This window comes from Scyliorhinus torazame, chromosome 3, assembly GCF_047496885.1.
Source record: "Scyliorhinus torazame isolate Kashiwa2021f chromosome 3, sScyTor2.1, whole genome shotgun sequence".
In the NCBI taxonomy this organism is placed as follows: domain Eukaryota; kingdom Metazoa; phylum Chordata; class Chondrichthyes; order Carcharhiniformes; family Scyliorhinidae; genus Scyliorhinus; species Scyliorhinus torazame.
The window spans coordinates 7,337,003-7,364,504 of record NC_092709.1 but is presented as its reverse complement, the minus strand read 5'-3'; the positions used below and the strand labels follow the sequence as shown (position 1 = coordinate 7,364,504).

At 53.5% G+C, this 27,502-nt stretch overlaps 1 protein-coding gene across 1 annotated transcript; it reads left to right on the top strand.

The window, feature by feature from the left end:
* Positions 1-4,825: 4,825 nt before the first annotated feature.
* Positions 4,826-27,502, top strand: LOC140409465 (proepiregulin-like). Its single transcript, XM_072497895.1, has 5 exons — positions 4,826-4,969; positions 19,494-19,580; positions 20,978-21,101; positions 24,508-24,654; positions 27,054-27,502. The coding sequence occupies exons 1-5, from the start codon at positions 4,927-4,929 to the stop codon at positions 27,184-27,186; spliced, it is 534 nt and encodes a 177-aa protein (XP_072353996.1). The 5' UTR covers positions 4,826-4,926; the 3' UTR covers positions 27,187-27,502.

The window sequence follows — 27,502 nt, the reverse complement described above, 5'->3', positions numbered from 1 at the left end:
GGGTCGCCCGCCTCTCCTCCACGGCTCCCAGGAAGGTCGCAAGCTCTGTATCCGTGAAATGTGGGGCTGCGCGACTTGCTGCCACCTTGTTGGCTGGGATGGCGTGTGTGGGGGTGAAGTGCGTTTCTGCGTCTGCAGCTTGTCAGCCTCCTGAGCGATGTAAGTAAAATGGGAAAGATGTCGTTTGAAACATGAAGGTCTGATAAAACCCGAAGGAATGTGAGAAAAAGGAAGCAAAAATCCCACAAAGGGTTAACAGCAGAAGAGGGTTTGAAATACAGACAGACTTTATCACACAGGCATTACGAGAATAGCTCTAAAACAGCTTATGCAGTCATCTGATACCTTTCTTTCAAGTTAGAGAAATTCTAGCAAATTAAGTTTTTAGTTAGTTTGGGGGCAGCGCGGTAGCACAGTGGTTAGCACTGTGGCTTCACAGCTCCAGGGTCCCAGGTTCGATTCCCCGCTGGGTCACTGTCTTTGCGGCGTCTGCACATCCTCCCCGTGTGTGCGTGGGTTTCCTCCGGGTGCTCCGGTTTCCTCCCACAGTCCAAACACGTGCAGGTTAGGTGGATTGGCCGCGATAAATTGCCCTTAGTGACCAAAAAGCTTAGGAGGGGTTATTGGGTTACGGGGATAGGGTGGAAGTGAGGGCTGAAGTGGGTCGGTGCAGACTCGATGGGCCGAATGGCCTCCTTCTGCACTGAATGTTCTACGCGCTGGCATCAACACTTGGGCCGGGATTCTCCGACCTGGTGCTGGGTCGGAGAATCCCCGGGGGGGGGGGGACGTGAGAATCGCGCCACGCCGCCGGCTTCCCCGTTCTCCGGCGCCGATTCTCGGGGGACCGCAGGATTCCATTGACAGCGGCCCCCTCCCCCGCCAATTCTCCGGGCCCCGATGGGCCGAGTGGCCGACGAGTTTGGCCGAGTGCCGCCGGCGTGGATTACTCACCTCCCACACGGCGGGACCAGGAAGGGGGGCGGGCGGGGGGGATCCGCCCCTGGGGGGGGCCCCCACGGTGGCCAGGCCTGCGATTGGGGCCTACCGATCGGCGTTCGGGCTGGTTCCGCGGGGGCCTATTTTACTCCGCGCCGGGCCCCTGTTGGGCCATATTGCCCGGGGGCCGGCGGGCCGGCGGGAGCCCCCGTGCATGCGCGGAAATATGCCGGCCGTTCCGTGCATGCGCGGAATCACCGCGGCCGTTCCGCGCATGTTCCGCGCCGGCTGGAGTTGCGGGAACCACTCTGGTGCCAACCTAGCCCCTGAGGAAGGGGAGCGTTTCTCACTTTCGGGGACCGTTGACCCCAGAGTGGTTGGCGCTGGGTTTCACGCCAGCGTGGGGATATAGCCCCATTATTATAGAATCCCGCCCTTCGTCTCAGGAATGGAGAATCCCACCCAACTGTCATGATATACATCAGCATATCATGGTGCAATCACACACACACTGACACACTGATGGACATACAGAGGGACCAATCAGCATACACAACATCGCAGCCAATCACCAGTGAGAGCACACGCACTATAAAGACAGGGGACACCAGAGTTCCAGCTCACTCTAGCAGCAGCCAGCTCAGAGCACAGAGCTCACAGCCTGCCTCACAGACATTCACCATGTGCTGAGTGCCTCACCTAGATAGCGATAGGCCAGGGTCCACAGATAAGCTGCTAATGCACGTACCCAAGCTTACAGTATGTTATTACAGTTGAGTTGTTAATAAAATAGAGTTACACCATCTCCAGCCGTGTTGACCTGTTTGTAGACCAGAACACCCAACATGACATGGAACAGATGATGGAGGGCATCGAAGGCGTGCGCGTCTATGTGGACGATATCATTATTTGGTCTACCACACCGCAGGAGCATATCAGTCGCCTCCAACGCATCTGTCAACGGATACGGGACCAGGGCCTGCGCCTTACAGAGCCAAATGTTCTTTTGGCCAAACCGAGCTGAAGTTCCTGGGGGACCACATCTCCTGGTTGGGGGTGCGGCCGGATGCCGACAAGGTGGCAGCCATCACGGCCATGCAGAAGCCGACAGACAAGAAGGCGGTGCTACGCTTCCTAGGAATGGTCAACTTCCTGGGAAAATTCATCCCGAACCTCGCTTCCCACACCACAGCTCTCCAGCACCTTGTCAGGAAGACAACTGAATTCCAGTGGCTTCCCACCCACCAGCGTGAATGGGAGGAGCTCAAGGTCAAGCTCACCACCGCCCCGGTACTGGCGTTCTTCGATCCTGCACGGGAGACGAAGATCTCGACTGACGCCAGCCAGTCCGGCATTGGGGCGGTCCTCCTGCAACGAGATGATGCCTCATCATGGGCCCCTGTCGCCTATGCGTCACGGGCCATGACCCCCACAGAGCAGCGCTATGCGCAAATTGAGAAGGAGTGCCTAGGCCTATTGACTGGCGTTGACAAGTTCCACGACTATGTGTATGGCCTTTCCCAGTTCACTGTGGAGACCGACCATCGCCCGCTGGTTGGCATCATCCAAAAGGACCTTAATGACATGACCCCTCGCCTCCAGCGCATTCTGCTCAAACTCCGGAGGTACGACTTCCAACTTGTATACACCCCGGGTAAGGACCTAATCATAGCTCTGTCCAGGGCAGGCAACACTTCGTCCGACCCAGAGGGGTTTGTTGGCCAAGTTGACGTACATGTAGCCTTCACTTCTGCCAATCTGCCGGCCACTGACGAACGCCTTGCCCACATTCGCCGTGAGACTGCGGCTGACCCCCTTCTGCAACGTGTGATGTGCCACATGACAGACAGGTGACTCAAGGGGCAATGCCCACAGTTTTACAACGTTCGGGACGACTTGGCAGTCGTGGATGGTGTCCTCCTGAAGCTGGCCCGCATCGTGATCCCACACAGCATGCACCGGCTTGTCTTAGAACAGCTGCACGAAGGCCATCTCGGCGTTGAGAAGTGCCGACGGAGGGCCCGAGAGGCTGTATACTGGCCGGGAATAAATGAGGACATTGCCAACACTGTGCTCAATTGCCCCACCTGTCAGCGGTTCCAGCCGGCACAACCACGTGAGACCCTTCAGCCCCATGAGTTGGTCACGTCCCCCTGGTCGAAGGTGGGCGTGGACCTGTTCCATGCGCTCGGCAGGGACTACATCATCATCATCGACTACTTTTCCAGCTATCCGGAGGTCATACGCCTGCACGACACCACGTCATCGGCGGTCATCCGGGCCTGTAAGGAGACCTTTGCTCGCCACGGTATTCCGCGCACCGTGATGTCAGACAATGGCCCCTACTCGTGAGTCAGGAATGGTCTTCCTTCGCTAGTGCATACAACTTTGCACACGTGACGTCCAGTCCCCTGCACCCTCAGTCAAATGGCAAAGCAGAGAAGGGCGTCCACATTGTAAAAAGGCTCCTCTGCAAGGCTGCTGATGCAGGATCTGACTTCTGCCTCGCCTTGCTGGCCTATCGCTCGGCCCCACTGTCCACGGGCCTGTCGCCGGCCCAGCTGCTTATGGGTCGCACCCTCAGGACCACTGTGCTGTCCATTCACGTCCCAGACCTCGACCATGCTCCGGTACTTCGGCGGATGCAACAAGAGCGTGAGCAACACAAGGCGGCGCATGATGCTCGGACGACTGATCTTCCTGCCCTGGTGCCTGGAGATCATGTCCGCATACACCTTCCGGAGGGGGGCTGGTCGGCAACCGCTGAGGTTCTTAGACAGGTGGCTCCCCGCTCGTTTCTGGTTCGTTTGCCTGATGGCTCCATTCGCCGCCGCAATTGGCGTGCCCTTCGTCTGGTTCCATGCTCGCTATGAAATTCTGCACCGGTGCCACACCCTCCTGTTGTCCCTGACATGGACTTTGTTGAGCTTCCGGATACCCTGCCTCCTCCTCACTCGACCGTGGCCCGGCCCATTCCTCAGCCGGTGGATCCTGAACCACCCTTGAGGCGGTCAACCCAAATTCGTCGCCCACCCCAAAGACCTTGCACTATTGGATTCACTGACTTGTTCTGCCGTACTGTTTAAGAGTTTTCCATCGTTTGTTGATAGTATTTGTTTCGTTCTTGGAGTAACATAGTTTCCCCCTGCACCTGGCACCTTCCCGTGTGTATAGCATAGCCACATGTACATATTGATGTAAATAATGCACACACATGATCAGACACACTCACTACACTTTATTTATTCTCATGTAGGCACATATTCTTTGCGAAAAGGGGGGATGTCATGATGTACATCAACATATCATGGTGCAATCACACACACACTGACACACTGATGGACATACAGTAGGACCAACCAGCATACACAACATCGCAGCCAATCACCAGTGAGAGAACACGCACTATAAAGACAGGGGACACCAGAGTTCCCGCTCACTCTAGCAGCAGCCAGCTCAGAGCACAGAGCTCACAGCCTGCCTCACAGACATTCACCATGTGCTGAGTGCCTCACCTAGATAGCGATAGGCCAGGGTCCACAGATAAGCTGGTAATGCACGTACCCAAGCTTACAGTATGTTATTACAGTTGAGTTGTTAATAAAATAGAGTTACACCATCTCCAGCCGTGTTGACCTGTTTGTAGACCAGAACACCCAACACGACACCAACATTGTTCTTTCCATCTAACACGCTCCTTGTTTTGGAGAATGTTAGACACTGACACATGTTGCTGGCAAACATTGAAAGGAAATAAGCAATTTCCATAGCACATTGATGAATATCATTAGTGTAAGTATTTTCTCCTGTTCCTGATGAAGCAATTTCCGGTCTGAGTTATCCGATAAATACCCGTACAAACAAGTGGGAAGGACAATTAGAACTGTCTCAGTTCCAGACTCAAAGAGGGAACACACTTCCTGGATATAGTAGTGACCCGGGAGAAATCCTGAATTCGCCAGTGTTATCCTACCTTACTCCTGAGATATGGCCAGGATCGGCACAGAATGGACGCGTCTCGTTCTCCTAGGTAAGAGGGCCGTGAGCTGAAACTGTTTTGACGAACTGTTGTGAAAAGGGGGTTGACGTTATTTGTACATACCTGCCTCCGCCTATGTTTTAATTTCCTTGGCCAATGTCACTGGCAATTTCATCGAAAAATCAAAGGGGGTTAGGTTTTAGTTCGGAGTTGTGTTAAACTAATGGACGGAGAATCAAAGACGTGAGTTTAAATTCCGAATGAAAACCTCCTGTCGGGTGAGTGTCTGCACATTCCAACTCTGAAGTTGCTTTCGATTTCCCTGCACTAAATGTCAATCGTAAATCTCCTGCCTTCTCTACTATTCAGATGAATGTTTTTCTTGGAATTGTTAAATTAGATGGGTTGCTACAAGAGTGTCTTTTATTGCAAGGCATCAGGTAGGTCGGGATAGGATTACTGTAATGATGTGACCCCCACATTTCATACCAAGAGAATGTGATCGAAGGGTGATTGCAACAAGTTGCAGCAAGTACTCACCCACTTAATGCAGAATATACATAAATCCATCATCCTCAAAGGTGGGTTTTAGTTTCGTAGTCATGGTTACTAAAACTAGTTTTCAATTGGAATTTTGAACCCGTGTCTCCAGATCATTGGCCTGGGCCCCTGGATTACTATGGGGTGGTGGTCAGTCCACATTGCAAAAGGAACTGACAGAAGCATCATAATGGTTTTGCAAAAAGGTGTTTAATGTGCTGTGCAAACCCCACTCCTGATAGTGCCCCCCCCCCCCCCCCACCCCAACCCCCTCCTCACTCCCAACCTACCCCCCCAACTGCACCCCCTCTCCCGGTGCCCTCAGTGATCCTCGATGTGCTTGGCCCTCCCAACTCTGCCGCTACGTCTAGGTGTTTCCCCAGGATGCACATCAGAGGTGGAGGCTGCCAGCTGCTTACCTCGTCCCGTGGCCCTCAATGCCCCTGGCGGGAGTCCCCGAGGGGTTCTGGGGCTGGAGGGTCCCGGTTCACTTGTCGGGGTCACATGCACAGCTGTGCCAGCTTGTCCCTTGTGCTGACTGCGAGATACGGCCTCATTAGAGGGGTGAAACTCTGGGGAGGTGGCGGCCACCGTTGCCACTCCATGGGAGGGGTCCGGGTTGGCACCCAGCGCCCCCTGCTCGCGGTCCGTGCCCACAGGGCTCTGGGGATCACCTTGCTATGGAAGGGCAGCCTGTTCATGCCCCGGCTGCCCCTGCATCATTTGGCTTTGCCAGCCCTGGCGGCTCCCCAGGGTCTGCACCATGGTGTTAACGTCCTCGGCGATGCTCCTCAGTGACTGGGACAAGCTCCGCAGCACCTCAGCAATGCCCACCTGAGAGCGGGACATGTCCTGCGAATCTCATCGAGGTCAGCCTGGTACTGGGTCACATCCTCAGCGAGTGGGACATCCTGCCGAGACCCTCAGCCATGGCCGTCACCATGGCGACTGCGGGGTGCCCTGGACACCTTAACTCATGTTGCCGACGTCACGCACCAGGCTCTCCACTGCGGTCGCCAGCCTGGCAGCATTGGCCACGGTGCCACTCATTGCCGGCGCCATCTCCTGTGCCCCTAGCCTCTGGGACTCCTCCAATCGGCTGTGGACCTGCTGGAGTGACGCTGACATCTCCCTCTGAATGTCCCGGCTTCTCCCTATCGTCTCCATCAGCTCCGGGTGACCCTGTTCCAGAGGCTCAGCATCAGGCTGGGACCCAGCTGGGTCCTGGGATCCAGCAGCCCTCCAATTGCTGTCCCCCCCTGGGGGGTTCCTGCCGCCACCTGATGTGCAATATCAGCAGTGTGGTGCTGACCGGAATGTGCCCCCAAAGCCACCGAGGTGTGTATATCTGCGCTGGTGGGCGGTGGGGATGACAACTGAACGCGACGACGGTGGCATCCTTGAAGCTCTCCTGCGAGGTGTCCTCCTCGGAGTCAGGAGAGGGTGTCACCCGGGATGGGCTGGCCCCATTGGCTGGAGAACCTGCGGGAGAATGGCCATGTGGTCAGTGGGAGGGGTGGGTCAGTCAGTAAGACAACAACAACTCACATTCGACAGATCCCCCGGGTGGAGCCCGGTGGTCCCTCACCTCTGCGGCGTCCGCCAGCCTCGACGTGGCTAACCGAGCTGTCGTCGGCCACCTACAGGGCTCCTCGAAGGAGGTGAGGGTTCTGATGTCTGGCACCCCACCGCCAGTCTGGGCCCTCCCCCAGCGATTATGGGAGAGCTTTCCCTGGGAGAAACAGAGAGGGCAGCGTTAGCCACATGCGTGGCTCACAATGGTGGGAGAGGAGGGGTTGGGGGAGGAGGGGGAGAGTGGAGGGAGGTCTGGGGGTCGCATGGGGAGATGGGGGGGGGGGTGGGTGCTCCCTTGGGGGGTTGGGGGTGGCGTTGGTGACTACTCATTACTGCACAGCTCGGCAGTCCTGCTGGTCACACTGCCCGAGCTGACAGCTTCCGCAGTGGCTGCCCTCTGACTGACCCTCCGGGACCCTTGGGGGGAAACAGGACATCCCTCCTGGCCTCTAACGCGTTGGGGGGGGTGCCCCCAAGGTGGCCTGGCCCGCGATCGGGGCCCACCGATCCACGGGCGGGCCTGTGCCATGGGGGCACTCCATGATGGCCGACGCGTAGGTGACCCCCCCCCCCCGGCGCATGCGCGGGGATGACGTCAGCAGCCGCTGACGCTCCCGCACATGCGCGGACTTCCGCCGGCCGGCGGAGCCCCTTCGGCCCCGGCTGGCGTGAAGCCAAAGGCCTTTCCCGCCGGCCGACGGGGTGCAAACCATTCCGGGGCGGGCCTAGCCCCTAAACGTGCGGAGGATTCCGCACCTTTGGGGCGGCCCGGGGCCGGAGTGGTTCACTCCACTCCGTCCCGCCGGGACCCCCCGCCCCGCCGGGTACGGGAGAATTCCGCCCCTGGTATCTGTCCAAATGCATTTTAAATGTTGTCGATGTCCCTGCCCCACCACTTCCTCCGGCAGCTCATTCCACATACGTACCACCCTCGGTGTAAAAATGTTGCTCCTCAGGTTCCCATGAATTCTTTCCCCTCTTAACTTAAACCTATGCCCTCTAGTTCCCGATTCCCCAAGCCTGGGAAAAAGTCTGAGTGCATTCACCCTGTCCATGCCTCTCATGGTCTTATCCACCTCTATAAGATCACCCCTCAGTCTCCTACACTCCAAAGAGAAAAGTCCCAGCCTGTCCAATCTCTCCCTGTAACTCAGTCCCTTGAGTCCTGGCAACATCCTTGTAAATCCCTTCCGCACTCCCTCCAGTTTAATCACATCTTTCCCCATAGCAAGGCGACCAAAACTGACAACAATACTCTTCGAGTAGTGAATGCTGAGGGGACACCTCATCAAGGTGTATAAAATGATGAGGGACATAGATAGGGAAGAACCTTTCCCCACAGTAACCAGGGAGCATCGATTTAAGGTAAGGGTCGGGACGTTTCGAGGGGATTTGAGGAAAATATTTTTCACCCAGAGGGGGGTGGGAGTCTGGGACTCGCTGCCGGAAAGGGTGGTCGAGGCGGGAACCCTCACAACATTTAAGAAGCATTTAGATGAGCACTTGAACTGCCCCAACATACTAGGCTATGGACCGAGTGCTGGAAAATGGAATTAGGATAGGTGCTTGATGGCCGGCACCGACTTGATGGGCCGAATGGCCTCTTTCTGTGCTGTAAAATTCTATGGCCATGAGCCGGGTTGTACCCGGGCTGGCCGGGATAGAGTGGAAACCCTTCCACAGGAACAGACTCGCTGTGATCATTGGGAGTCCCTCACTCCAATGGTGCCCTGGTCCCCTCCACTCCCCATCTCCATTGTTCATTTGATTATTTATGTTGAGGTGGCATGATGGCACAGTGGTTAGCACTGCTGCCTCACAGCTCCAGGGACCTGGGTTCAATTCTGGCCTTGTGTCACTGTCTGTGCGGAGTCTGCAAATCCTCCCTGTGTGTGCGTGGGTTTCCTCCGGGTGCTCCGGTTTCCTCCCACAGTCCAAAGATGTGCAGGTTAGGTGGATTGGCCGTGATAAATTGCCCTTAGTGTCCAAAAAGGTTAGGTGGGGTTACGAGGATAAGATGGGGCTTGGGCTTAGGTAGGGTGCTCTCCCAGAGGGTTGGTTCAGACTTCATGGGCCGAATGGTCTCCTTCTGCACTGTAGGGATTCGATGATTCTAGGTCAAGGCATTTGAAGTGGACAATCATGGACAATCTCACGAGTCGTTTAAATTATCGGTGGAATCTTCATAAAACACCGATTGGGTCTCAGTTGGAATATTGTGTCCAAATCTGGCACCACAATAGAAAGGATGTGAAAGCGTCAGAGAGAGTGCAGAGGAGATTTACTGGAATTATAGCACAGAAACAGGCCATTCAACGCAACTGGTCAGTCCTGGGGCGAAATTCTCCGGAAACGGCGCGATGTCCGCCGACTGGCGCCCAAAACGGCGCCAATCAGACGGGCATCGCGCCGCCCCAAAGGTGCGGAATGCTCCGCATCTTTGGGGGCCGAGCCCCAACATTGAGGGGCTAGGCCGACGCCGGAGGAATTTCCGCCCCGCCAGCTGGCGGAAACGGCTTTTGTTGCCCCGCCAGCTGGCGCGGAAATGACATGTCGGGGCGGCGCATGCGCGGGAACATCAGCGGCCGCTGACAGTTTCCCACGCATGCGCAGTGGAGGGAGTCTCTTCCACCTCCGCCATGGCGGGCCAGGCGACCGTGGGGGCACCCCAGGGTCAGATCGCCCCCCGCCCCCCCCAGGACCCCGGAGCCTGCCCACGCCGCCTTGTCCCGCCGGTGAGGTAGGTGATTTAATTTACGCCGGCGGGACAGGCAATTTATCGGCGGGACTTCGGCCCATCCGGGCCAGAGAATCGAGCGGGGGGGGGGGGGGCCCGCCAACTGGCGCGGCGCGATTCCCGCCCCCGCCGAATATCCGGTGCCGCAGACTTCGGCAACCGGCGGGGGCGGGATTCACGCCAGCCCCCGGCGATTCTCCGACCCGGCGGGGGGTCAGAGAATGTTGCCCCATGTGTTTAAACTCCAGACGAACCTTCTCCCACCCTACTCCATTGTGCCTGTCAGTATACCCTTTCTCCTTCATCTGCTTATCTACACTTCAATCAATCTATATTCACCTCAGCTACTTCCTACGGAAGGGAGGGTCCACTATTCTTGGGTGAAGAGATTTCTCCCAGTGGATTTATTAATGATCGGGCTCCCCAACAACTGGAAATATCTTCTGCACATCGATGCTGCTGAAACCTTTCAGACTTTCCCCAATTGTCCTCTCGGTTGATGATCTTCCCCCATTGGTTGTCGTCCTTCTCCAATTCCCCCATTATTTGTTGCACTTCCCCAGTTCTGCCATTACTGATTCCAGGGTTGGGAGACTTCAGTTAAGTGGAGAAACCGTGGGCAGGCTCATCCGTTTCAGAAAGTAAGGGTGGGATACTCCGGCCTCGTCCGCCCGGCAACCGGAGAATCCCGCCAAGGTCAATGGAGTTCTTGCGATGGGTGGGGCGGGAGAATCCAGCCCTCAGTGTTGACACGGGACTGAATCGGTGGGTGGACTTCTACGACAGCAAAATTGGCGTTGGTCCCGGAGCGATTCATGATCCGTTAATGGGCTGGCACCAGTGCCACGCGACACACGATAGATTTCAATGAAAAACGGTGTCCGATTCTCCGGGATCGGGATTGCCACTCGAGAAAGTGCAGCGGCGTATCAGCGACCCGGCTCCCCACACACATCCATCCCAGACAACAAGATGGCAGTGCGGAAAGTGGCTCCCGGTGTGTGGACGCAGCGCTGGAGGCCCTGCTGGACACCGTGGAGGAGAGGAGGGCCTCTCTGGGGAACAGGGGGGGAAAGAGGCGGCCAAGCGCCGCCGGACACCCGGGTCTGGGCGCAGGTGGCAGAGGCCGTGAGCGCCGTGGGTCCCACTGACAGCAGTGGACAACAGTGCAGAAAGTTGCGGCTGGCTCCTGTTCCTCTGGGGCAGGCCCTCCAGCTCCAGGGTCCGCCCTGAACAGCTCCAGTTTGTACAGCCTCAGTGCATCCCCCAGGGCTGCGGCGGCCGGCCAGGATGAGGGTCACCATTCCTGGCTGCACGGTGCGTACCCCTGGGCCCAACCAGGTCCACCGGGCTACATGGTGGCCCTGGCCTGCAATACAGACCCTGCCCCCACATGTCCCCTCCACCCTCTTTCCCCCATACCCTTTCCCACAGCCAGCCATTCCCTCGGCACTCTGCCCTCAGCACCACACGCCTGGCCCCGTCGGTGCCCAGAACCGCGCGGTACTCTGGCCACAGCGCTCTTCCCTGCCGGCAGGGGGGACCGAGTGGCTGACGGCACCCATGCCAAAGGTACGCTCTGCGATCCCCGTCCGACGCCCCCCATTGGGGCAACTGTGGGCGTTGCCCTTGAGTTGGCTGCATGATGCCCCGCTGGCAGGTGGCGCCTGGTTGTGGGGGGTGGGGTTAGTTGGTCGGGTGGAGGGGGGGGTCGATGGATGGTGGGGGGGGTGGGGGCACCCATATGGCCGGTGTCACTCTACACAACCATGGACCACGATGGGCGGTCAGTGGGGTGCCCCCCGCTAACCACCACCCCCCCCCCCCCCCCCGGCCCTAGCAGAGGCCACAGTGATGCCACTGGGAACATTCCACCTCCTCTCTCTCCCTCAGCCGCCATGGCGCCTGTTTCCTGAATTTTAAAACCACAAGTGAAACTCGCCATCGGTAATTCCTCCTGGCTTCGTGGGATCCCGGAGAATACCGGGCCTGTTAACAATATGCCAACGCCGTTTACTGTACGTGCAGAGTAGAACGCATTGACGCCTTTGTCGAGGCCCCGGAGCGTGGCATTCCACCGGGCGCCCGGCGCCAGCCGCGATTTTCGGCTCACGCACGATTCTCCGCCCAATCGTTGTTTCGCGATTCTGGCGTCACTGGACAGAGAATCCAGTCCTGGGTTTGCTCTCAGAGTGGAGAAGGAGGTGTTTTAATAGGTTGGATGGGAAGAAACTGAATGCACCGGCAGGAGGGCTGGAAACCAAGGACCCGGATTTGAGAGAAAGGAAGTGTGACGCAAATGGGGAGGGTTTTGATGAGGGCATTTACTGTCGGCTGGAAGGTGCTGCGGGAAAGGACAGTGGAAGCAGATTCAATAGAAGCTTTCAATAGGGAACTGGATAAATATTTGAAAAGGAAAGATTTGCAGGTCTAAAGGTAAAGAGCGTATGGGACGGGATTAATTGGGTCACTCTTTTAAAGAACCAACACATGAACAATGGAACAAATGGCCTCCTGCTGTGTGAGGTGATTCTCTGATGATTGTAAATGAAATCTTCCAGGGAAGAGGATGTAGCTGTACGCACCTGAGCAGGATGTAGCTGTACGTACCTGAGCAGGATGGAGCTGTACGCACCTGAGCAGGATGTAGCTGTACGCACCTGAGCAGGATGGAGCTGTACGCACCTGAGCAGGATGGAGCTGTACGCACCTGAGCAGGATGGATCTGTACGCACCTGAGCAGGATGGGGCTGTACGCACCTGAGCAGGATGGGGCTGTACGCACCTGAGCAGGATGGAGCTGTACGCACCTGAGCAGGATGGGGCTGCACGCACCTGAGCAGGATGGAGCTGTACGCACCTGAGCAGGATGGAGCTGTACGCACCTGAGCAGGATGGAGCTGTACGCACCTGACCAGGGTGGGGCTGTATGCACCTGAGCAGGATGGAGCTGTACGCACCTGAGCAGGATGGAGCTGTGCGCACCTGAGCAGGATGGAGCTGTACGCACCTGACCAGGATGGGGCTGTACGCACCTGAGCAGGATGGAGCTGTGCGCACCTGAGCAGGATGGAGCTGTACACACCTGAGCAGGATGGAGCTGTACGCACCTGAGCAGGATGTAGCTGTGCGCACCTGAGCAGGATGGAGCTGTACGCACCTGAGCAGGATGGAGCTGTACGCACCTGAGCAGGATGGAGCTGTACGCACCTGAGCAGGATGGAGCTGTACGCACCTGAGCAGGATGGGGCTGTACGCACCTGAGCAGGATGGAGCTGTACGCACCTGAGCAGGATGGAGCTGTACGCACCTGACCAGGATGGGGCTGTACGCACCTGAGCAGGATGGAGCTGTACGCACCTGAGCAGGATGTAGCTGTGCGCACCTGAGCAGGATGGAGCTGTACGCACCTGAGCAGGATGGAGCTGTACGCACCTGAGCAGGATGCGTTAAAAGTCCAAAAATAGAATCCCCAGCTTTGGCACGGGTTTCAATGACCCTAATCAACGTAGCAGTGATCTTGTTGCTAAATGTGATATGCTACGGAATAGAATACTTCACTTTTCCTGCTGTGATGTGTTTGAGGAATGCAGGAGTGCGCCCACACTAAATTCCATACCGGCCTCAGCTACGCAGACAGATGACACACGGTTGATCTGAAAGAGAGTCATTGCCAATTATTACAACATACACGTGCCTACATGGCAAGGAATTATTTTCAACAACAAAAATGACATCATGGGCTACATTTCCCGGCTGTCCGCCCCCCCCCCCCCCCCCCCCCCCCCGTGAGGGAGAAGGGAACAGAGGATTATGTATATTAGGTGAGATGTAGAATCAGAGGTGTTATATATTTGCTAGTTTATTGCATATCTTATATGTCTGATTGATCTCAGTGCAATGCAGAGATGACACTAGTTCCATATCTATGACTTCTATTTATAATACTTTAAAATATCTCAGAACTTACAGGGTTTTCTACACATGGGGGTAGATATTTGGGTCCTGCCCCCTGCTGGAACCATCGTGGGTGGAGCAGAAAATCAGACAGGCTATTGAAAGGTTTGTTGACCTTGAGCGGAAATTTCTTGTCTGGGGGGGGGGGGGGGGCAGTGCAGGGGGCACCGGAACACCGTGCCCATGGTGTCAGCCAGAACCCAGGTCTTCCGCTGGAGCTTACACAGTATTTCTCTCTAGCTCTACCCACAGGCTTACTTGATTAATTACAGTTAATAGATCAGTGAATTGACTGACATAATCAAACACAGATTGATCAAACAATTAAACACTACAGGAGGAGGCTCAAGTGAAGCAGAAACACTGCCACCTACAGTCAGGCTGAATGGTCATCTTCTGTACTGCAACATAATATTAGAAGTTCTAAACTATAGGGCTGGATTGTCCGATTTTGAGGTTATGTCCGGACCATGGGCGGGATTCTTCAACCCCCCGCCAGGTCAGAGAATCACCGGGGGGGGGGGCGGTGTGAATCCCACCCCCGCCGGCTTACAAATTCTCCGGATCCGGGGATTTGGCAGGGGCGGGAATTGCAGCGCGTCGGTCAGCGGCCGCTGGTAGCGGCCCCCCAGGCGTTTCTCCGGCCCGCGATGGGCCGAATGGCCGCCCGTTTTTTTGCCAGTCCCGCCGGCGTAAATTGGAGTAGGTCCTTACTGGCGGGACCTGGAGGCACGGGCGGCCTCCGGGGTTCTCGGGGGAGCGCGGGGGCATCTGGCCCCGGGAGGTGCCCCCACAGTGGCCTGGCCCGCGATCGGGGCCCACCGATCCGCGGGCAGGCCTGTGCCGTGGGGGCACTCTATTCCTCCGCATCGGCCGCTGTGGTCCTCCGCCATGGCCGATGCGGAGACGAACCCTCCCGCACATGCGTTGGGATGACGCCAGCACACGCTGGCGCTCTCGCGCATGCGCCAACTCGCGCCGGCCGGCGGAGGCCCTTCGGCGGCAGCTGGCGTGGCGTCAAGCCCCTTCCCCACCGGCCGGTGGGGCGCAAACCACTCTGGGGCCGGCCTAGCCCCTAAAGGTGCGGAGGATTCCGTACATTTGGGCGGCCCGACGCCGGAGTGGTTCATGGCACTCCTTCCCGCCGGAGTTGCCCGCCCCGCTGATTCCCGCAGAATCCCGCCCCATGTGTCCAGTATTACGACCAAAACGTCGCCGCTGCCCCCACACCGATGCTCCACCCAGTGAAGGGCTAACAGCCGCGCCACATAAAACCCCCGGCTTAACCTGCAACGGTCGCGCCATACAACATGGCACCAGCCGCACGTGGACCCAGTCTGCCAGACAGTGCCCCTCAGTAACCCCTTTAGCCACCCCTGGACCACCCCCCACCAGTCCCCCCAGACCCTGTCGAAGCTCCCCATCCCCGGCCAATGGAACGCCCCCCCCCTCCGTCTGTGGAGGCGCTGGACACCACGTCAGGCTGTTGAAACCTCAGACCAGAAGTGAACCACACCGTTAGGAAGTCGGCCCATCGGGGGCGGAGCATCTGGGGAGGAGCATCAAGGGCGGAGCTTTGGGGAGGGCCTTCAGGTGACGTCCTGAGGCCGTCCCAATGGCGTGCGGTGTACTCACTGATAAACGCCGTTTTGTAGGGGGCAGAGCATCTGAAAATGGCGCCGCCCTGATTTCGGGGTCAAAAGGGACTCTCCGCCCAATCGCCGAATGCGATCGTGGTGTCGGCGATCGGGAGAATACAGTCCATAATTGTTTTTGCTGCAGGCCTCTTGATATCACACACTGATATCACCTGGTGGAATGGCTGTTCTTCACACTGAGTGCTGACAGGTTCGTTAACTGGGGAGGCACCGAAGCAAAAGCCATCCTTACCTGAGGAACAAAGATAGAAATGCTTTGGAGGCGATTCACAGGATTTTTACCCGACTGATACCCGGAATGGGCGGACTGTCTTATGAGGAAAGGTCGGACAGACTGGGCTTGTTCCCACTGGAGTTTTGAAGAGTGAGGGGTGACCTGATTGAAGTTTAGAAGATCCTGAATGGTATTGACAAGGTGGACATGGAAAGGATGTTTCCTCTTGTGGTGAATCCAGGACGAGGGGGCACAGATTTAAAATGAAGGGCTGCCGTCTCAGGACAGTGATGAGGAGAATGTCTCCTCTAAGAGGGTTGTGAATCTGACTCAGAAGGCAGTGGAGGCGGAGTCACTGAATATTGTTAAGGTGGAATGATAGATTCTTTATATCGGGGAAGATGTGAAATCTGTAATTCAACACAAATAGATCATCCATAGTCTTATTGAATGGTAGGGAGGTTCGAAAGGCCGAATGGTCTACGTCTGCTCCCATTTTGTATGTTTGGACACACTGAGGGAGTGCTGCACTGTCAGAGGGTCAGTACTGAGGGAGTGCTGCACTGTCAGAGGGTCAGTACTGAGGGAGCGCTGCACTGTCAGAGGGTCAGTACTGAGGGAGTGCCGCACTGTCAGAGGGTCAGTACTGAGGGAGTGCCGCACTGTCAGAGGGTCAGTACTGAGGGAGTGCTGCACTGTCAGAGGGTCAGTACTGATGGAGAGCTGCTCTGTCAGAGGATCAGTACTGAGGGAGTGCTGCACTGTCAGAGGGTCAGTACTGAGGGAGTGCTGCACTGTCAGAGGGTCAGTACTGAGGGAGTGCCGCACTGTCAGAGGGTCAGTACTGAGGGAGTGATGCACTGTCAGAGGGTCAGTACTGAGGGAGTGCTGCACTGTCAGAGGGTCAGTACTGAGGGAGTGCTGCACTGTCAGAGGGTCAGTACTGAGGGAGTGCTGCACTGTCAGAGGGTCAGTACTGGGGGAGTGCTGCACTGTCAGAGGGTCAGTACTGAGGGAGTGCTTCACTGTCAGAGGGTCAGTACTGAGGAAGTGCTGCACTGTCAGAGGGTCAGTGCTGAGGGAGTGCTGCACTGTCAGAGGGTCAGTACTGAGGGAGTGCTGCACTGTCAGAGGGTCAGTACTGAGGGAGTGCTGCACTGTCAGAGGGTCAGTACTGAGGGAGTGCTGCACTGTCAGAGGGTCAGTGCTGAGGGAGTGCTGCACTGTCAGAGGGTCAGTACTGAGGGAGTGCTGCACTGTCAGAGGGTCAGTGCTGAGGGAGCGCTGCACTGTCAGAGGGTCAGTGCTGAGGGAGTGCTGCACTGTCAGAGGGTCAGTACTGAGGGAGTGCTGCACTGTCAGAGGGTCAGTGCTGAGGGAGTCCTGCATGTGGGAACAGAACCGAGAGGGAATTTCACTGTTTATATACTACATTTTGGATGAGACATTAAATCAACTCCCTGGGGAGATCGTCCTTTTGTCTCGGCCAATAACCATCTCTTAAAACCAACAATAAAGGAGGTTGATACAGAAACAGAAAATACTGGACCATCTCAGCAGATCTGACAGCGTTTGAGAGGGAGTGAAGACCCCCTTCTCTCTCCACAGAGGCTGTCAGACCTGCTGAGATTGTCCAGTATTCACTGTTTTGTTTCAGATTCCAGCATCCGCAGTAATTTGCTTTTGTAATAAAAGAGGTTATCACATTCCTGTTAGTGGGAGTTTGGTGTGCGCACGTTTTGCTGCATTGCAACAGTAACTGGACTTCAAAAGTATTTCATTCGCTGGAAGGTGCTTTGGGACATGCTGAGCTTTTAGAAGGTGTCACACTTAGTGGGTTCTGATGGGTTGGGAGGAAGCTGGATGAAGGTCTGTGTGGTGTATGGGGGGGCGTGGTGGGGGTGGGCAGGTTTCGGTGGGGAGTTAATGCGGGTGCCAGATTTTGTGTCATTTTAAGGCTGGTAAGTGTTGGTGATGCCTGTGAGGTGGAATGGGCAGCCGCAGTTCCAGCTGCGTCCACGTACTGATCTCCAGTAAATACAACCAGCAGACGTCCGTGGCCACAGTGAGTAATTTGGAACTGGTTAGAAAACCACGCACTGCCGGAATTTCTGATACGAACTCGGAGCGGGCTAGGCTTAACCACTATTGACCTCTCACCCACTGTCATAATATGCAGACACACACATAATGATACACAGGCAGGCACAGACAAGCAGCTAATGGACACAGGGAACAGGACATGACCAATAAGCAGGCAGGACACTCAGGGGTGGGATCTGACTGTAAAAGACACGAGGCACTCACACTCCGCCTCTTTCCACTGATGAACATCTAGAGAGTCAGTCAAGGGTGTTGTTACAATCTCACACCTCCAGCACGTGGCTAAGAGCTAGTCTGGTTCAGTTGGACAGAGTAACCACACTTAAGTTGGCAGAGAGTTGAACTCACAGAGAACTGTGCTAACTGTGCTATTAGTTCAATAAACCTGATTGAACTAACTTCAAGGTCTGGAGTATCTTTTTGATCTAAGCTGCATCCAGTTGCAGCCAGTGTTAGACCAGGGTACCTAACACGATACCCACCATCAAGAGCATTAACTCCTCCATCCTCCCCAACACCTCTCCTGTGTTGGAAACTTGCACAATGCTATTCTGCTGAACATCCTAAGCATCATAACCTGTAATCGCACTTGCACTCATTTGCCAGAGGTTGATTGGCATTTTATCAACAATGATCACATTGTTTTAATGGTATTTGTACTCTTAACAATCAGGCAGAACTTTCTGCGGCGAGTATAAAGGGCAATTTAATGAGCAAGGAGGTTCTTAAAAGTACCGGGGAAGGTAATGGTGAGATGCCATTTATGTCATCGACTCGCATGCGTAGTTAACGCTCTGGTAATATTACAGCAACATCCAGCCTGTTGAATCTTGCATTGCAGATCTATCGCTTTGGATCAATTATTCAAACTTGCCTTTCAGAAATCTGAAATCCTTTGTGGGTGCTAACTTTTAATGATCAATTGTGACAATATTTGCTCAAGTTGTGGGTGACCTCCTAACCTGTTGCAAAATGATCAATTCTACAATTAAATTCGGTTCACTTTATATTTATTGTCCAGGTGTAAATTTGTTTTGGGTACATTGCTTATTCATTAAAACAAAGAATATATAGCGGAATACTAACAATAAACAACACCACTGGAAGGCCCAGGCTGGGTTGACTAATGGGCCTAGTATTAGAAGTGCCAGTGAGGGTAGGAGAGCCAAGATGGGGAACTAGGAAAAGGAAGTGAGAGACCGCTTGGGTGTTGACCGTCAACAAAGAAATGGTCGCCTCCCAAAGGGCAAGAAAGAGGTAAGGGCAGGGTTACATTGTATGCAGGTAAATGCACGGAGACCTGAGGCATTCACATTATTTCATAACATTTAAAACTTATTTCCATCCTCTCCATGGCCTTGCGGGATCAGTGTGTGCCCCACACCCTCACCCCTGAGGCAGAGGATACTGGGTTCACGTCCGACGGTTTTCTCGTAATTGACAATAGAACCTGAGTGGGAGATGGGGGAAATGTAAATAAGGAGCGACTTGTTGTGATCTGGAAGGCGCTGCCTGAAAGGGCGATGGAAGCAAATTCAATCGGAACTTTCAAAAGGGAACTGGATACATATTTCAGGGGAGACAGTTGCAGAGCTGAGGAAAAGGCAGGGAATACAAGAATTATTGGATAACTCTTTCAAACAGGCATGTTGGGTTGAATGGCCTCCTTCTGGATTGTATGATTCTGAATGAAGCACTTTGGGATATGCTAAAGAAATGATCAGGTAAAATATCAAAGTACGCTGACATCGTCACCACTGACCTTTTCAATTTTGCCTCTTCTGTCGATAGAATTTTGCCTTTACCATTTCTGTGACAGCGCAACAGTCACCCCACGATGTAGCCCAGGACAGCTCAGCAGTGAATGCAGCACCACAGGTAAACCATGTCACATTTTCACACCTTGCTCAATTCTTCATTCACTCATTCATTTCTTACAATTTAGGCCGGAATTCTCTGGCCGTTGGGATTTTCTGTTCCTGCCGGCAGTGTACCCCACCCGCGGATTTCCCGACAACGTTGGGGGTGGGGGGGGCTTCAATGGAAAATCCCATCGAACAGCAGCGGGACGATAACGCCACCAGCGAATGACACGGTCCGGGAAACCCGAGGCTGGGGGATGGGAGAATCATAGTCTGAGAGAAGAATCCAGTATAAATTTCTGGAAAACAGTTTGCAATTGGATCAGGGCTACAACAATCATCTCTCTGTCCCGTCTCATTGTCTATTTATCTACCGTGTCTGATTGGCAATCGCTCTGCTCTGTTTTATTGCCTATCTGTTTGACCGATCTCATTGGCTATCTCTCTCTGGCCTGTATCATTGTTTTGCCGTTTCCACCAACCACAATTGAGAGATGGTGATATAGTGTTAATGTTGCTGGGACAGTGATCCAGAGGCCCAGGCAATGTTCTGCAGACAGGGGTTCAAATCTCTTGTGGTGCAAATTAAATTCAACTGATGAATCTAGAATTGAAAGTAGTTTGACTGTGAAATTGATTTTTGTAAAACCCATCTCGTTCATGAATCCTCTTTAAGGAAATAAATCTGCCGTCCTTACCCGGTCTGGTCTACACGTGACTCCAGACCCACAGTGACGTGGTTGACTCTTAGCTGCCCCTCTGAAATGGCCTAAGCAAGCTCAAGGACAATTAGGGACCGGCAAAAAACGGTGACCCAGCCAGCGAGGGCCACATCTCATGAAAGAATAAAGGTGCCGGCCTTGGATGAGTGTGTAGCAATCCCACCCCAGAGCCGGAAGGTTCTGGGTTGAAGTCACTCCAGAAACTCAGGCTGACGTTTTCAATGCACTGCACTGCTGAGGGTGTGCTGCACTGTTGGAAGTGTTTTGGGATGAAGGCCCAGTCTGCCCGAGCTCTCACAGTGCTCATTTGAAGAAGAGCTGGCAAGTTTCCCTCACGTGATGGCAACAGGCGCCGGAATGTGGCGACTGGGGGCTTTTCACAGCAACTTCATTGAAGCCTACTTGTAACAATAAGCGATGATTATTATTATATTTCTCCCTCAAGCAACATCACTAATTCAGATTATGGGGCCATTACCTCATGGCTGTTGAGGTGGTTTTGCAGTGTGTAAATTGGCTGCTGAATCGACAGAAAACTTGATTGGGAGAAAAGCATACCCGGGGTTGAATGAAACTTGTGTTGTTTGACTAGTCCTTTATAAAAATGCTTTTCGCTGGTTGCTTAATTTCAAATAATTAGGATGTATTACTTTGTTACTTACACTGACAAAATGGACTATTTTCCAAACAGAGGTGCCAGTTGTGATTCCCCAGGTAGCTGAGGTGAAAAGATCAAAGTGTCCTCCTTCAATGGAAGGTTATTGTCTTAATGGAGACTGTGTGTACATCCCACATGAAAACATACACTACTGCAGGTGAGAAACTATAAATCGCAATGAAACAGTTTAATTCCTCATAGTAATTGTTAGATTGACATAAAAGATTGTGTGCAGCTGACATGAACACGTAGGGGAGGGGAAACGTGGAATTGGCAAAGTTAGCATGCGTTTCTTTGGGTTCAAAATCACAGCCCCAGTTCAGGCTCGAGTCAGAGATCTGGGGCATCATTCTCCGACCCCCCAGCGGGTTGGAGAATCGCTGGGGGCTGCCGTGAATCCCGCCCCCGCCGGTTGCTGAAGTCTCCAGTACCGGATATTCGGCGGGCCCGGGAATCGGGCCGCGCCGGTTGACGGGCCCCCCCACTCGATTCTCCGGCCCGGATGGGCCGAAGTCCCGCCGATAAATTGCCTGTCCCGCCGGCGTAAATTAGAGTACCTATTTACCGGCGGGACAAGGCGGCGTGGGCGGGCTCCGGGGTCCTGGGGGGGGCGCGGGGCGATCTGACCCCGGAGGGTGCCTCCACGGTGGCCTGGCCCGCGGGCGAGCCTGTGCCGTGGGGGCACTCTTTCCCTTCCGCCTCCGCAACGGTCTCCACCATGGCGGAGGCGGAAGAGACTCTCCCCACTGCGCATGCGCAGAAAACTGTCAGCTCCCGCGCATGCGCCGCCCCGACATGTCATTTCCGCGCCAGCTGGTGGGGCGGAAATCCTTCCGGCGCCGGCCTAGCCCCTCAATGTTGGGGCTCGGCCCCCAAAGATGCGGAGCATTCCGCACCTTTGGGGCGGCGCGATGCCCGTCTGATTGGCGCTATTTTGGGCGCGTGGACATCGCACCGTTTGGGGAGAATTTCGCCCCTGGGCCGGAGTCCTCCGACCATTGGGATTTTCTTTTCCCTCAGGTTTACCGGTGGCCTGGGGGCGGCTCCAATGGGAAAACCCATTGACAAGCGATGGGAAGAGAGAATTCCACCGCCAGAGAATGGCACACCTCTCAGAAACACACGTTGGGGAATCGGAGATTCCCGCCCATGGTTAACACCTTCCACTCAGGTCAACAGTGAGTAAAACCGAAGGGCGCGGAGTTAAAGTATTCGGCCAAAGATGCAAAAGTGAGAAAGAGGAAAGGAGGTTTTCACACAGCGAGTGGTTAGGATCTGGAACACACTGCCTGAGAGGGTGGTGGAGGCAGGGTCAGTCGAGGCTTTCATATGGGAATCAGACTGTCCTCTGATTAGGAAGAATGGGCAGGGTTGTGGGGAAAAGCTATGGAAATGGCACTGGGTGAATTGCTCCTTCGGAGAGACGGTGCGGGCGTGATGGGCCAAGTGGCTTCCATCTCCTCGGTGATTCTGTGAAAATTGGAAAGACTATAAAATGGACATTTGCTGGTCAGGTTAGATTATATTTCTAGGTGTGCTATTTTGAGGCCATCCCAAATTGTCCTGGAACAAATTACTGTATTGATAAGCTCTTTGTCCGCAGCACATGTTACTCATTTCGCCCATATTTTCACAGTAAGTCCTGTATTCATTAAGAAACACTTATTTACGTTCTCTCAGCCCCCAGAGGTAGTCGTGATTGAGTGTAGCCTTGAGGTGAAGCAGGGTAAGAATATGGGTAAATTGAAACAGGCATAATTCAATCTTGGTTTGTGATTTATAAATCCTGGGCGTCATTCTCCGACCCCCCGCCGGGTCGGAGAATGGCCGTTGGCCGCCGTGAATCCCGCCCCCGCCCCCGCCGAAGTCTCCGCTCCCGGAGATTGGGCGGGGGCGGGAATCCAGCCGCGCCGGTTGGCGGGACCCCCCGCTGGATTCTCCGGCCCGGATGGGCCGAAGTCCCGCCCAGAAACTGCCTGTCCCGCCGGCGTAAATCAAACCTGGTATTTACCGGCGGGACCAGGCGGCGTGGGCGGGCTCCGGGGTCCTGGGGGGGGGCGCGGGGCGATCTGACCCCGGGGGGTGCCCCCACGGTGGCCTGGCCCGCGATCGGGGCCCACCGATCCGCGGGCGGGCCTGTGCCGTGGGGGCACTCTTTCCCTTCCGCCTCCGCTACGGCCTCCACCATGGCGGAGGCGGAAGAGACTCTCCCCACTGCGCATGCGCGGGAAACTTTCGGCGGCCGCTGACGCTCCCGCGCATGCGCCGCATTTCCGCGCCAGCTGGCGGGGCAACAAACGCCATTTCCGCCAGCTGGCGGGGCGGAAATCCCTCCGGCGTCGGCCTAGCCCCTCAATGTTGGGGCTAGGCCGCCAAAGATGCGGAGACTTCCGCACCTTTTTGCCGGCGCGATGCCCGTCTGATTTGCGCCAGCTTTGGCGCCAGTCGGCGGGCATCCCGCCGTTGGGGGAGAATTTCGCCCCCTGTTCTTATTTTTGCAGATCATCGATCTTACATTATTATTTATTGTTAAATAGCAAATCTTGAAGGCAGTTTGTTACGTAATAGAATTGAGTTTTGGGGAAGTTCTTGTAACTCAAGCTGAGGAGCACATGTGCATTCAGAATTACTGAAGCGCTGTCACGCCACCATTGCTGGGAGGTGGTGAAATTCTCACCTTCATTTTTAAATCCCTCCAGCCCCACACCCTCGCAAGCAAGATCCCTTCCCAGCTCCAATTCTGCCCTCTTGCACATCCCCCAATTCTAATCACTTCATCATTGGTGGCCGTGCCTTTAGCTGCCTGGACCCCAAGTTCTATTTGACAATGCTCCTGAGGAGCTCCAATTACTGCATTAATGGTGCCATATAACTGCAATTTATTGCTGTATTTGTAATTGCAATAGAACAAATTTATATCAGCAATGCAAACTATAAATACAGACCTGGGGATTTGTAACAACAATTTACATTTATATTGCACCTTTAACATAGTAAAGCACCCCATGGCACTTCACAGGAGCATTATTGGACAAAGATGACCTGGAGGCAGATGAGATATTAAATCTTAAACGGAAAAAAGTTGCTATAAATGTATAACAAAACTGTTTCAACATGAAGTGTACAGACAAGGTTTGTTTTCTTGTTTTATGGGTCATAAGGTATTGTTCATTCAGTCACGGCAGGGAGGTTACCTTGCCCCTACTGTTGAATGATGAGGAACAGATGCAATGGCAAATCCTTGCTAGATTCGAGGGTGGTTGCAACAAAGGCCCATATTGGGCTGTGATTTCCCTGCTGTCTCCAACAAGGCTCTCCACCGGCAGAGATGCATCATAACATTTGCTCCCTCCACCTGGAAGCATTAGAACCCTCACCGACATTGAAACCGCAGGTGGCTATTTCGCCCCCGAATGAAACCATGGTTGAACCATAGTCAAACTGCACCCACCTTTACTGTGGTGATATGCCTTGGCCCTGACGGATGAAGCCCAAATACTTTTGTGCTGCTTGTTCGACAGTTGTGTGTACCAATTGATTAATTCCACATATTTCTTTTTAAGATGCGCCAAAGATTTCAGTGGCGTCAGGTGCATGCAATTTGAACTGGTCCAGCAACCACTGAGTGAGGAGGATGTGGCGTTGTCGTTGGCTATAACATTCCTTGTGTTCGTGGGTCTGCTGATTGCCTCTTACTTGGTCTACATGAGGTATCTATTTACTGGGCAGTCTTCAGAATCTGGAACATAACAGTCCTTTGCTTTGTTTATTTGTGCATATGAAAGAATTGTAGAATGACATGGAATGTACAGCACAGAAACAGGCCATTCGGCCCAACTGCTCTATTCTGGCTCCACACGAGCCTCATCCCACCTCCATCTCACTCTATCACCATATCCTTCCCTCTTCCTCTATCTCTCATTTGTTTACCCAACTTCCCCCTTAAATGCATCAATGTTATTCACCCCAACCACTCCGTGTGGGAGCAAGTTCCATATTCTCCCCACTCTCTGAGTAAAGAGGTTTCTCCTGAATTCCCCATTGGATTTATTATCCACTATCCTATGTTTTTTTTATATGGATATTCTAATTACAGCTTCTTGCACATAAACCTTGGCAGTCTGGTATGCAAAGCTAATTCTTTTGGAGCTTGTATTTCATTCTTATTGGGCTCTCTTACATTGAATCTCACGGGGTTCGGAAAGGCTGGGTCTTAGTACTTTTTCCTCATAGATCCCAAATCCTTGACCTCTAGCACCTAGAAGGACAAGGGCAGCAGATACCTGGGAACAATTTTCCCTCCAAGCCACACACACCATCCTAACTTGGAAATATATCGGCCGTTCCATCACATCGTTGGGTGGAAATCCTGGAACTCCCTTCCTAACAGCACTGTGGGTGTACCTACACCACATGGACTGCAGCGGCTCAAGAAGGCAGCTCAGCACCAGTGTCTCAAGAGCAAGAAAGGATGGGCAATAATAGTTGGCCTACATTCTGAGAATGCATAAGAAAACAATCAAAATATCTATTATATGGACTTCCAGTTAAATGCATATCTCACTGGGAGGACTGAGTGCAACTGTGTGAGGCCTGTGAGCATTAGCAACAGGAGAAGAGCATTGACTCCCTCAACCTTGTTCCTGTCATTCGTTTAGATCATTGTTGATTTATAGCTCAACTCAATTCATAGATCATAGATCATAGATCATAGAATTTACAGTGCAGAAGGAGGACATTTGGCCCATCAAGTCTGCACCAGCCCTTAGAAAGAGCACCCTACTTAAGCTGAAGCCTCCGCCCTATCCCCGTAACCCAACTGTGGTGATATGCATCACTGTATATACACAGGGGGTTAATGTAAATACACTACAACTAAGTAACCACGAGAGGGAGCACCAGAGATGTCATGACATGCAGAAATTCAGCCAATGGGTCATTACAACAGGACACAACCAATGGATAATTAGGACACCCATAGGTGGCATTATCACAAGGGGCACTTCACAACCCATATGAAAGGACAGGGCACATGTGCTCTACCTCTTTCCACAGACCCACAACGAGAGAGCACATCAGGGTTGATCAGAAGCATCACACCTAGCACGTAGCTTAGAGCAGGCTGATAAAGATAGACTGAGTTACTACAGTTAGATTAGCAGAGAGTCGAACTCATTTAAGAACTGTGTTAATAGTTCAATAAACATATTGAACTCATTACAAAGTCTGGACCTTCCTTTGTCAAAGCATACATCAAGGAAGCAGCTTATGCTACACGGAGAAGCAGAACACATCAACCTAATGTTTTAGACACCAAGGCGCAATTTAGCATGGCCAATCCACCTAACCTGCATATCTTTGGACTGTGGGAGGAAACCGGAGCACCCGGAGGAAACCCACGCACACACGGGGAGAACGTGCAGACTCCGCACAGTCACCCGAGGCTGGAATTGAACCCGGATCCCTGGAGCTGTGAGGCAGCAGTGCTAACCACTTTAACTACCTTTGATCCATATCCCTTGATATCCTTCCTGATCAAAAATCTATCTCCGTCTAGTAGCTCCAATGGTCCTAACATTTTGCAGAGCAAGCCTCATATTCCTGCATGGAAAAACCTTCCTGATCTCCATTAAAAATTATTTGGTTCTAATTTTAGGGTCATGTCCTCATACTGATTTCTCCTTCTAAACACAACTCTATCCAACTGAAGCATAACTCCCTTCCCCATATGTCCATCTCAATTAAGTCTCCCCTTAACCTTCTCTGTTCTAACAATCCTAGACTCTCCAGTCTCCGAAGTCCCTCATCCTTGCTGGCATTCTAATAAATCTCCTCTGAACCCCCTCCATGGCCTTGCCATCCTTCCCTAAGTGTAGTGCCGAGGATCGAGCGCCATACTCCAGGTGAGGCTGAATCAACAATGAACCATAAAGGTTTGGCATGGCTTCCTCGCAAACTCTTCCACCTCCAACAACAATGTAATAAGGTTTACACAAAGGCATCCCCATCAACCCAGTTAAGCATCCTGCCCCGGCAGCTGTCATTGTTTGCATGCACAATATCCTTTCTGAATATTTAACGCTGTACAATTAAAAAACCAACATTTCAGATGCCGAAAGAACAAACGCCAACCATACAACGCGAGAGAGAAAGGTCCAACCACAACTGAATCGAAAGAGTCGTTCTTGGGGCTGAACACGTTACCTCCAAGCACAACACTTCAGAACGTGCTGCACTGCTAAACACAGCCATTAATTTAAAGTATTTATAGTAATTGCACTAAATGATGATAGTAATGCTGATATTATGGGCCACCTTCAGCAGCAGATGTATTTTCTGCTCCTTTACAAAGACTAATTGTGAAAACAATTATTTTTCGTTGGATTTGTTTGCCCCATCCATTTCTCTCGAGGAAGTTAACTTTTTCCTTGAGTTTTGGGGAAAATGTTGTCTATTCCCTCCCTCTCCTCAAGACGCTGACTCCTCTCTCAGGTCTGTTCACTGGAATGAAGCACCTTACTGATGAAATTCTTGATTGAAGTTTTGTGTGAACTATGT